At 40.3% G+C, this 11,179-nt stretch overlaps 4 protein-coding genes across 7 annotated transcripts in view; 2 read left to right on the plus strand and 2 right to left on the minus strand.

The window, feature by feature from the left end:
- LOC108626817 (uncharacterized) overlaps positions 1-1,470 on the minus strand; it is a 33,352-nt gene extending 31,882 nt beyond the window's left edge. Inside the window, exons 1-2 of one of the 2 annotated variants that reach the window (XM_026815130.1) lie at positions 1,369-1,470; positions 1,173-1,299 (exon numbers count right to left, since the gene is read on the minus strand). In XM_026815130.1, the coding sequence (XP_026670931.1) occupies positions 1,173-1,289 (117 nt within the window). In that variant the 5' untranslated portion in view covers positions 1,290-1,299; positions 1,369-1,470. Of the gene's footprint in view, positions 1-1,172 lie in introns of both variants that reach the window. The other variant, XM_026815129.1, reaches the window with a different exon arrangement.
- Positions 1,461-6,353, plus strand: LOC108626850 (dipeptidyl peptidase 9). 2 transcript variants are annotated; one of them, XM_026815125.1, is made up of 11 exons: positions 1,461-2,217; positions 2,298-2,828; positions 2,935-3,069; positions 3,141-3,303; positions 3,374-3,615; positions 3,674-3,985; positions 4,061-4,347; positions 4,423-4,751; positions 4,821-5,072; positions 5,147-5,419; positions 5,492-5,839. In XM_026815125.1, exons 2-11 carry the CDS (start codon positions 2,623-2,625, stop codon positions 5,837-5,839), a joined length of 2,547 nt encoding a protein of 848 aa, XP_026670926.1. In that variant the 5' UTR covers positions 1,461-2,217; positions 2,298-2,622. The 2 variants fall into 2 exon arrangements, with proteins under 2 accessions (XP_026670926.1, XP_017883264.1); XM_018027775.2 differs by lacking the exon at positions 1,461-2,217 and having other exon boundaries at positions 2,623-2,828; positions 5,492-6,353.
- Positions 6,284-7,488, minus strand: mRpL51 (mitochondrial ribosomal protein L51). Of its 2 annotated transcripts, XM_018027779.2 has the most exons (3): positions 7,391-7,488; positions 6,743-7,319; positions 6,284-6,682 (listed from the first exon to the last, which is right to left on the minus strand). In XM_018027779.2, the coding sequence occupies exon 2, from the start codon at positions 7,242-7,244 to the stop codon at positions 6,759-6,761; it is 486 nt and encodes a 161-aa protein (XP_017883268.1). In that variant the 5' UTR covers positions 7,245-7,319; positions 7,391-7,488; the 3' UTR covers positions 6,284-6,682; positions 6,743-6,758. The 2 variants fall into 2 exon arrangements, with proteins under 2 accessions (XP_017883268.1, XP_017883267.1); XM_018027778.2 differs by lacking the exon at positions 6,284-6,682 and having other exon boundaries at positions 6,706-7,319.
- A 69-nt stretch (positions 7,489-7,557) lies between these two features.
- LOC108626851 (malectin-A) lies at positions 7,558-9,997 on the plus strand. Its single transcript, XM_018027776.2, has 4 exons — positions 7,558-8,382; positions 8,469-8,651; positions 8,732-8,789; positions 8,850-9,997. Exons 1-4 carry the CDS (start codon positions 8,032-8,034, stop codon positions 9,056-9,058), a joined length of 801 nt encoding a protein of 266 aa, XP_017883265.1. The 5' UTR covers positions 7,558-8,031; the 3' UTR covers positions 9,059-9,997.
- Positions 9,998-11,179: the final 1,182 nt, after the last annotated feature.

An 11,179-nucleotide genomic window follows, 5' to 3' on the forward strand; every position in this document is an offset into this window, starting at 1 on the left:
CTTTTCGAGGACTTCTTTATCACTTTTCCACCCCCCGAAACATTCGGTATACGGTCGGCCGTAGACGAAGCTCGGAGAAACAGGGATGAACAGGATAAGGGAAATGAAATCGAATGGTTGCCTTTTCCGCATTTCAAGATTCCAGTCCTGTAAATATGCATAAACCGCGCGATGCACTAAATGTTTTTTAAAACCCGTAGGCGTATCGACGCGAGGGCTCGGAGGAGCTCGTTCCGCCGGTGATGCTCGCCAGGTGTGCCTCGGTATTTTTAAAACATTCAAAAGATCTAGACGCGCCCTTTCTGCTTGGCCGAAATGCACATTCGCAGTATCTTCCTTCAGACTGCTAATAAATAGTTCACTTGTTCGGCGGAGTCGATGGCGAGACGCGGAGAGGCGGCAAGGAGGAAGGGTAGTGCAAGAGACACTCTGTATACGAGTAGTAGAAGCAGAAGTTCGAAGGAGAGAGACGAGTGACGGGGTAAAGAGATATGGAGCCTAAATCTTTGATGCCTTTAGGTTGCTCGGCTGGTCGGCCACTCTGTTTTTTCATGGTTATTCCTCCGCCGCTCTGGCACACAACGTCGCGGAACTTTTACTACATATTAGAAAACATCCGCCGGCAATGAAAATGTTGCGAAGCCCGAGTAGATAATAGAATGAAAATTAAATGATTTCCTTCCGGTGCTTATTGCGTCTAATTGATCGCTACTCGTACGCCGTTCTCGGCGTAGCTTGGCTTCAATATTTAAATCGATGCATTTCATATTTACGGGAGCTTTTAACGGGTCGACTCGTACGCTGAACGAAACAGGGCAACCTGTGCTGGGAAGGAAACGCAGCACACGCTGTTTGCGACGAACGAATCGGACGTTCAAACTTATTTCAGTGTAACGCACATCCAGCCGACGATACGAGAAACTGGATCGAAGTTCATCACCGAAATACATATGCAAACTACGCGTAACGTTGCGTGGCCGTGATTTAAGCTTCGACCTATCAAATCTCGGCCGAATCATTCAATTATTCGCATTATTCGTCGATGCATATGTATGCGTACGAGCTTACATAATGTCGGGCATGCAAATTCGTTTGAATAGTCATGGCTCAAAATTAAATAGTTACCGCGATCGTTATCATCGCGTCGTACAAGGCAATTGAGTTAGTCTTACCGACCAGTTCTGCTTGATCTTTTTCACGGTCAAGAAATCGAACTTTGTAACCACATCCTTGAACGAGTACGGATACATTACGAAACACCTCGGTACCCTTAAGTGGCCGAACGACATCCTCACGTTTCTGCAATCGAATTAGGCGATTTCAATAAATACGGCGGACGATTCGTCGACGCGAACCACAGCTAGTAACCTGTTGGCAAGTTTCAACGAGCGAAGAGATCCTGACAGTTCTGGCCGCCTTACGTCGACGATTGTCCGTTGTTCGCTTGTCAGCCCGTCCCGTGAATATTTTCACGATCTGGGAACACGATCGAAGTTGAAAGCGAAGCGGTTTACGAGGTCGGGGGAATTATTTAAAGATGCGTAAGTGTAACGAATGAAACGAGGGCCTCGGAAAAAGGGGAACGCTGAATATTTCACGTCGGAATATACGAGATCGCTGGAACCGTAATTCGGGTCGAGAGCAATTGCGAAAATTTCGTGTTTAAGCTACAGAAATATTAGCCGCGACGTTGCGTGGCACACATACCTCCTCTTGTATGCATGCGTACACGTGTACATTAAAAGTTAAGTTGAAGACGTAAACAAAGTACGTTTTTCATATTCGCGATAGGAAAGTCCAGGGAGAACGCGCAATAGGAAATATGCCGTCATACCATTTATACAAAAATGTTAACGTGCAGTTATATATTTACTCATCGAACGTTACTAAACTATCGTTTCCGTTCCTATCAATTCCTAACGGAAACCGCATTCGAGCACCGCCCGTTGAGAGTCGCTGACATTGGAAAATTCGCATCTGCGCGTAGTTTCATCCGGGCTGCATATGCCTACTGTATTTGCGAATAAAAGTGTGGGAAAACGTGTACTCGTTTTCAAAGAGTGTAAGCGAGGGAGTAACGAGGGGAAACTTTGAAAAAGACTCGGGCTCGCGTTCCATTACTTTCAATCGAGGTGAACGAAAGAGAGGTAGAGAAGTAAAAGAAAACAGGGAAGAGAAAGATTCGTTATCTTTTCTGCTCTCGTAACGCGACACAGCGTAAATATACTTCACATACGTATACGCCTTGGTTCACGTGTTAACATCTTTGTGACAATCCGACTTCCGACTGCCAACAGGCGGGATTTGACGGGATTGTCACTGTCAAGATAGCCAAATCGCGGTACGTCGTCGGCCGACAGTTTTTGGCAGCCGTTCGGCCCTCGGAACTGTTCGAGGTTTCGCGGTGACGATTCCGTTTCGAAATTAATGTCGTGGCTCGCCGTGAGCAGAAGGGAGAGGCCAAGCTCGGCGAGAAGGTGAAAGTGAGGATCGTTCGTAGACATAACCTGTGACCGAGCTGTATGCACGGTTACCGAGGAATTCGTCGAATTCACGGGGTTGCGACACCGTTTCTCGAGAACTCGTTGACATGATCCTACCGAAGTGTTGCATTCTCGATAAATGATCTGCCAAAAACGGGAGTGGGAACGGGAAAATATGGAGACCTGCAACGAAGGAGGCGACCGGAGTCCGTCTGAGATCGCGATAACCCATAGGAGTTGGTCAGAATTGAGAGGCGTTGTCAGCGATCTACGGAGAGAATTATCCGGAGTATCGGTCGGTTCTGTGCCCGGATCTATAACGTTTCGATCTTTACCAGATGGACGGTAAGGAACATTGCTCGACCCATAGTTTACCCATTTGACTCAGAGACTCTACGTTTCTTCTACGTTTCATTCTCTTTTTGCAAACAAGAAATGTCTATTGTTCCAGGACCAGAATATATTTTCTTAGTAGCCCGAGTAACGGATGGGAGACCACATTGCTTTACGTGGACATCTCGCATTCTGATCATGCTAACGGATATCGTCTTCATTGGCAACCGATCATAGAAGCAAATTTTCAAACGTAACATCTAATGAGTAATCCACAGTGATAAAAAGAAGAGCTATTTTATCTCTCTATACCTTTGTTTGCAGGGTTTCTAGTACCAAACGATTATCGAGAGAAGAACAGTTATTGTGGGAAAGGAAAAGATTAGCTACGTGGGGCATTACTAGTTATGAGATTCATTTAGATAGTGGGAAGTTGGTTTTTCCAGCTGCGAGCAGCCTTTATCAATGTATAGATACAGGATTTATGGTAATTCTTTTTTCAGCCACTTTCCAATTTACCTATAAGATTTAAATAACGTTAAACGTTTCTACATCAGGCTGGACCTCTTTTTCCATCTGAGATTCGTATGTCAACGTCTGGTGCGAAATTATCTCCTCAAATTTGTCCGTGGAATAATGCATTAATCGCTCACACGTGTTCGGGCGATTTGTATTTATCCCATAGCATCACGGGTTCCTCTGTCAGATTGACTCACGCAAGGAAAGGCGGTAAAAGTCTAGCGAACGATCCTCTTACCGCTGGAACTCCGTCTTACGTGATGCAAGAAGAGTTTACCAGGTTTGTGAAATATGAATTGGTACCCGCATGGTTTACGGAACGCGATCAATTTATCTAGGTATACCGGGTATTGGTGGCAACCAAAATCCAAGGACGGTATTTATAGAATAGTGTACGAAGAGATCGATGAGAGCGACGTAAAAATATTTTGTTTCCCTTCGACGTTGAATTCCGAGGAAATCGACGAGTTCAGATTTCCCAGGGCTGGTACACCGAACGCTAGAAGTAATCTCAAGATGGTGCAATTCCGATTGACCGAAACATTACAAATCGTTGATACTGAAATTTTGGAACTCCAATATCCGTTGCACGTCATGTTTCCGTGGATGGAGTACATGGTAAGGGTCGGATGGACACCCGACGCTCAATAGTAAGTGAATTATTTTGCGTTGCTTCGTTTGTTTCGAAACGTTCGTTTCTACAATATATCCTTTTATGACTACAGTGTTTGGGTGCAACTGTTGGACAGAAAACAGCAAAGACTCGAATTAGTTTTATTGTCTGTGGATAATTTTTGCGAACCACCGCCTAACGTTTATAATTCGGAAAATCATTTCACGCCATCGTCGGCAAGCGTTCAGGTGATATATTCCGAACAGAGCTCGATCTGGATCAACGTTAACGACCTCCTCTACTTTTTACCGTCCGATGATTCGGCCGAAGTGAAGTTTCTCTGGGGTAGCGAGGAATCCGATTTCAGGCACCTTTATTTAATAACGTCCAACATAGCGGGTAATCCATCAAACGAATACGATGTAATCAATTGCATATTCATATATTACATTTTCCTCGATCTGTTCATCGCAGGTCTGAATAATGAAGTTGAAGAACCTTTAGATAAAATGGATAGTATGTTCTTGCAACCTCGAGTCACTTCGAAAGTAGCGTTGACCCAAGGAGACTGGGAAGTATTGGGGAAAAAATTATGGGTGGACGAAATGAACTCGATCGTTTACTTTTGTGCTTTGCGCGAAGGTCCATTAGAACAGCACGTATATGCTGTGTCGCTTCGACGACCGCTAGAAATAAGATTACTCACGAGACCAGGCTACAGTCACAATAGTATATATTTTAATAAAGAGTGCACGATGCTGGTGACCGTCTACAGCTCTATCAAAACTCTACCCACTTGTCAGGTACAATTATTCTACGGACAAATCTAGGCGAGCTAGTCGCGTATTTCGATTGATCTTTTCTTTTCTCAGGTCTTTAAAATATCGCAATCAGATTGGACAGTGGAAAGTATTTCTCTGACTCCCGTCGGTTATCTGTTAGAACCATCCGTCCCTGAATCAGAATTATTCGCTCCGGAAATTTATACGCATAAGATATCGTCCGGAGATACGATTTACTCGATGATCTTTAAACCTCATAATTTTCAACCTGGTGTAAAATATCCTACGATATTGAACGTATATGGCGGACCCGAAGTGCAATTAGTATCAAACACGTTCAAGGTACGCATTTACGATAAGAAACAATGTCAAGTCCGATGCAAGGGAGAATAAAACGTTCTACATGCATATCACAGGGAATGAGGCATTTAAGGATGCATATGTTGGCTGCTCAAGGTTATTGCGTGGTGCTAATCGATTCTCGTGGCTCGCATCACAGAGGCTTAATATTTGAGAGTCATTTACAACATAGAATGGGATCCGTCGAATTGGACGATCAGGTCGAAGTACTAAAATGGTTAGCGGAGACTACTGGTTACATCGATTTAAATCGTGTGGCGATACACGGTTGGTCTTACGGAGGATATCTAAGTCTAATGGGCCTCATACAACATCCAGAAATATTCAAGGTAATTTTGTTCTTCAACGAATTCGTCGACTTTCTTTCGTGCATACGTATATACGCGTATGTGATCTTATAGTTAGCCATTGCTGGTGCACCAGTCACTTCTTGGAATTTTTACGATACTGGATATACCGAACGGTATATGGACTTGCCTCAAAACAATCCTCACGGATACATGTCTGGATCGGTTTTGACGTACGTGGACAAATTCCCGGACGAGGAAAATAGATTGTTGATTATTCACGGACTCATAGACGAGAATGTACACTTTTTCCATACGAGCCAATTGATCAATGCCCTCGTAAAGTCTGGGAAACCATATCAGCTACAAGTTTATCCTAACGAAAGACACAGTCTCAGAAGTCTGGACGCTAGTAAACACTACGAAACTACGTTACTGTCATTCTTGCAAAATCATTTATAAATCTATCATTATTTTTATTCAAGTATATAGTCACAGCGATATAACCGCTGTTTCTAATATTTTAAAAGTTTAAGTGACTGCCATTACGTTTATGTACATAGATTAAACATAGTAAAAGTCGTTTGTGTTGTTTCGTTCGCGATGGTGACTTGCCTGACGTAAATCTCGCGTCTCGTGTGAAAAAGTCTGAAGTTACTATTACGTTAAACAGTATTATAATTTTACTGATGAAACCGATCGCAATAAAAAAGTTACTGAAAATTCTGTGCACCTACGAAGAATAGTATTCTCCTCTGTTTGTAGAGATACAAGGAACGATGAATGTAAATATTAAAAATACATCAATGCATTCGGGCATGCAGCCATCGCGAAACGTGTGCTAAACATAATTTGCAACATCTTTAACGAGTTATCGTAGTTTTACGACTGTAAGATTTATTGCTATTTTTTTAAGAAAATGGACAATACTCGCAATTTTCTTTGTACATATTATAGATAAGGATCATACGATCTGTATTAATCATTTTAAAATCTTCTCTTGATTGTACTTACTAAGCTATATATAGATATATATTCATATTTTTTGCCAGAAATGTATGTACCTTGTGGCTGTAACGACATCATGCTTGACTGTGCGTGTGTGTATATAAGCGAGCAATCAAACGTGTTTTTACAATAGATTATTCGTCGATACGAAGTATTTGCGCAGGAAAAAGTATTCGCTCTATTCCATGGTCGCAACTAAATCTAATAACTGATTATTCGTCAATAAATTTGTTATTTTCTATTTTGGTATTGCGTGTCCCGTTATTATCGTCGTATCCAAGGGGTTTAAGCGTAATGCTGGAAACAAGAACTCAGCCGGATATTTAAGAAATATTAAAAGTAACTATATTTTCTTACATTACAAACAAGTACATCATTGGGAGCTAGCGAAAGTTTTCGTCTTTCTATTTAGGAATTTATATAAATATTTAATTCTCTTCTTCATGTCCCGCCACTTGGATGGCCTAGCTATTGGAAATATACCATTCTTCCACATCTTCTCTTTCCTCAACAAAACTTGATATTCTTGACCCTTGACACCTCTTAACCAAGACGGTACGTTGTATGAAATTTTCGTCGGATCAAGTTGATCGGTTCCCAAAATATCGATGTAATCGTTTTGACCGAACAAAGCTCTCCTCTCCACCCATACATCCTTCGGTCTGTATATCGGCATGCTTTTTACCCTCCTATCGTCGCGTGGTAAAAGTCCTCGCATGTCTATGGGATCCTTGTACCCGTAACGTCTTACGAGCGGACCTTTTGCCACCTTCTCCGCATGGTACCGAAATCTCACAGGCATTATTTGTGGCGTCCAAATTTTAATGCTCGTTCGTATTACGTTTGTAAACCACGTCATGTTGAATGTTCAATTAGTATCACTAGTTTATGATCTCGCTTTAGATTCTATTTAACAGGCATGCCTTTTATGCGTCTGTAAAACAGAGTTACGTGTATTACTTGGTCTATGAGTCCTTCTTAATGTAATATCACTTTATTTCTTACGCGTATGATTAGACAGTAGAATAACACTACCAGAGAGGAAATGAGAGCAATGTCGAATTCGATAGTGCTGCCAAAGCTAAATTTTGTAGGGATCTGATACATTCAGTTCCACGTGCTTTGATAAAAGATTTCTAGATTTACACGCGTTTTCGTAGAAACCGGCAAACATCTTCGTAATACGCTAATTAAGACCGATCGATCGGTGCATCATGTGCCATTCCTATAATTTTGCTACATAAGTATACACCGGCGATTTTCTACGCTCCTTTAGCCTGACCGTTTACATATGTATACAATTATACATAGATATGTATACGTGTTATACTATATAGTAGAAAACGTGATTGTGTCAACGTGTGATTAAAAATCACGTAATTCGTGTTCGTGTCTGTGATCTACGCGGGTGATTTCTGTTGACAAAACAGCAGCGTGCAGTATTTTAAAGGTACTCGGCACAGAACTCGACTCGTTACGAATGGCATCGAAATTTGTTTACGCATTAAATATCGATGCACCGCTGGCCTTAAATGTGTCTTTACTTTAAATGTAACCTCACATACCGGTTGCGAGAAATTATGAGCACATTGTCGTACGAAGAAAGTTGAGTTTCGTAAAATAATAAATAAAAACTAAACGTAATTATGGAATGGGAAGTACGTTTTCTGACGATATCGACGCTGCTGGTCGTCTTCTGTGTACACAGTCTACGGAGTTTAGAAGTTATTTATGCGATAAATTCTGGAGGAGAAGGACACACTGACAGTTATGGGATTCGTTACTCCAAAGACCCTTTGATGGGCAAAGTTGGGACAGCATCTGATTACGGGAAACAATTAATTATCGGCAGGGTGAACGCAATTGATCAGATCTTGTATCAAACCGAACGCTATCATCATAGCACCTTCGGATACGATATTCCTATCAGCGGAGACGGTGATTATGTAATGATATTGAAGTTCTGTGAGGTTTATTTCAACTCTCCAAACATGAAGGTAATCATATATATTTGTTCCTATAAATATCTCTTTTAAGTATCTCAAAATATAATTCCGTTAATTATCGTAGCTTCATGTTCTAGGTGTTTGACGTGGTCTTAAATGGAGATCATACAGTTGTCACTGATTTGGACATCTTCGAGAGGGTCGGTCGTGGCATAGCTCACGATGAATACATCCCATTCAAAGTCCAGAATGGGAAATTAATATACAACGATGAGGAATCTGATATACTAGCTGGAAAGATCAGAGTCGAATTCATAAAAGTATTATACCTTCTTTCAAAGCCTTTTCTATTAATATTTTCTACAACTCGATTTAACTGGTGTTTAACAATTAATTCTAGGGTTACAGAGACAACCCAAAGATAAATGCCATTGCTGTGATAAAGGGAAATATAGAAGGTACTATCCTTGTTTTGTAGGATGTTCGGAATCATGTGATATCCTCTTGATGATTTTTAGATATACCACAGTTGGGTCCGATTCCACAGGAGCCGGAAGAGTATCATAATATTCAGGAAGACGAGGAGGAATCTACCGTTCGCAGCCGCCACACAAGCGGACCCAGGACACCAGATCCTTACTCGATCGACGATTCCGCAGTGATGTTGCCAGTCTTCGTAGCTCTTGGGGCTTTTATCCCTTTACTATTTTGTCTATGTAAACTATAGGCAGCGAAATCTTTTGCACACGAATGCCTTGTACTTAAAAAGGATGATAGTATTCTAATCAGCTTAGGTGAACATAGCGCGCGGATGCGGCGCCAACGTTGATCGTGTATATAGAAAGGATATCCTTGTTTTATATGCCACATCATCGCATTTTAGTTATGTATATGTATACATATATAAAGCTGTTTATTATTAATTTAATTAAACGAACATATCTATATATATTTTTATGTACGACGAACAACTGAAATTCTAAATGACATGCATTAAAGACTTCGAAATGACGAAAAGTTGTGCGCGTTCACGACTTTTGTTACCATTTTAATGTGTTCATTTGCGAGTTATTTAATTTTTTTATTGTTATGTATGGGGTGTCAATTTATGGATGTAAATCGTTTACATTTTTACAATGTATAGCTCTTTGGTGTTCGTATTCTTAATCCTTTCTTTCCCAAGTGTTCGAAACTACGGAAAGAAGTGTCGCTATTCGTTTCTTCCAGTCCTAATTATTTTCCACGTGACATAAATTTTAATAAGCTTTTGTTGGCGGAGATGTCTTCTATTTAATATCGAACACGAAGGAAATTGAGAAAGAAAGGATCGATGCGCTACAGGTACAGACATTCATTTATCCAAAAGAAAATGTTCGTTCTGGATTATATGAAGTTCTTTTTTTAATACAATATAGAAAATAGGAATAAAAGTACACGGTACAACAAATTATACTGTACTTTGTTAGACGCACACGAAATGTCATTGATTGAATTGTGAAATTCAGCAGAAACTAAATCTGAATGGAAAGAATTTATGTACATATTTTTATATTCGATCTATTATGTGTATTTAGTTAAAAGAATGTAAACGAGTCCACCGAATATGTCAATGTGATTTAAATTTCTTGCGGATTAAGATAAATAAAGCTGTTAATATTATCGAAAAGTGTATCATTTTTAACTATTAATATAGTAATATCTTTTATATTTTCTGAATACTAAATGAAATTTTTATACAGAGGTCTTAGGCACTGACGTCTTCTATCAGAAACGTCCTGTGCATTTTTTTTCTAACTCCGGTATTTAACGAGTTAGATCGGTGCGTAGAATAAACGTGCTCTGAAGGATACGAAATATTTTATTGGCAAACGATGACAGTGAAATCTAAACGAGAAAGGGATATGCAAAATAGAAGAATTCGTATTTGTAACGCGAGTGAAAGTGGGGGACCACGAACCCACCTCAGGATGTGGTCGATGATCGATCGTGTGATTCGCACCGATGTGATCAACAGAAGAAAGCAGTTAGTTCAATTGACTGTCGAGTACTATACTGCGAAAGGTACGCAGCATACAGTCAGTTAGAAAAATTTACGTACGTTCGATATTTCGAAAATTCTGTATGTTAAAATAAAATTTTCCAAACAGCGTTCAAAAGAACAGATTGCATTGATATGCCTATGTTGATGATCGAGCTCGCGAAAATCAGTGGAATCGATTACTTAACATTTTATCATTGACTAATGGTTTTATTAAAATTTCTATTTTCATTAATAAAATCGTGTGGTCTTTAAAAGGTGTATTAAAACAATTGAAATGGAGAGAGCGCGGAAACTTCTCCCGTAGATTGTACAGATATTTACTAGTTACATATGTATATGTGTACGTCGGCTGGTTCTTAATGGGAATAAGCTCATTCATCCCATATGAAACGGAAGATCACGTGACTGCCGATCGTCTAGGCCTTTGATGTATGCTCATCACTGACAATTAGCTGTCAATTCAAGGCCGTATGCTTACGCACGTCTCCAAAACCCCAAGCACCAGAAGTCTCGAGTGGCAATCATCCCTCGCCTCGCCTCGCTAAAAGAAAGAAGTACCAAAATCGTATTCGAACCCTTGCCCCACTGTACTCGAGCAATCGTCGTTTTCGAACGTTCCTCTTATCACTCGATTCGTTCAATCTGCTTTCCCAGTGCAACTAACGAAAATTTTCTATTTGCTCAACTTGCTTTTCTTTACTAATTTTTTACGCTTTTTAGAATATATTTCGATATTTTGAGAAAAAAAAATTTTTCAATTTTTCCGAGATTTTTCCAAGGGGTACACCCCTTCAAATTTTGCGAAAT

The sequence above is a fragment of the Ceratina calcarata genome, unplaced genomic scaffold (assembly GCF_001652005.2).
Source record: "Ceratina calcarata isolate Rehan_Ccalc_2016 unplaced genomic scaffold, ASM165200v1 scaffold43, whole genome shotgun sequence".
Classification (NCBI taxonomy): Eukaryota; Metazoa; Arthropoda; class Insecta; order Hymenoptera; family Apidae; genus Ceratina; species Ceratina calcarata.

Excerpts from the sequence above, each read along its gene's own strand:
- LOC108626851 (XM_018027776.2), top strand. The coding sequence starts at position 8,032 with ATGGAATGGGAAGTACGTTTTCTGACGATATCGACGCTGCTGGTCGTC. Across the intron at positions 8,652-8,731 it reads TCAGAGTCGAATTCATAAAA|GGTTACAGAGACAACCCAAA; the intron begins GTATTATACCTT and ends AATTAATTCTAG. Across the intron at positions 8,790-8,849 it reads GATAAAGGGAAATATAGAAG|ATATACCACAGTTGGGTCCG; the intron begins GTACTATCCTTG and ends GATGATTTTTAG.
- mRpL51 (XM_018027779.2), bottom strand. The coding sequence starts at position 7,244 with ATGACGTGGTTTACAAACGTAATACGAACGAGCATTAAAATTTGGACG.
- LOC108626850 (XM_026815125.1), top strand. The coding sequence starts at position 2,623 with ATGATCTGCCAAAAACGGGAGTGGGAACGGGAAAATATGGAGACCTGC. Across the intron at positions 2,829-2,934 it reads CGATCTTTACCAGATGGACG|GACCAGAATATATTTTCTTA; the intron begins GTAAGGAACATT and ends CTATTGTTCCAG. Across the intron at positions 3,986-4,060 it reads TGGACACCCGACGCTCAATA|TGTTTGGGTGCAACTGTTGG; the intron begins GTAAGTGAATTA and ends TTATGACTACAG.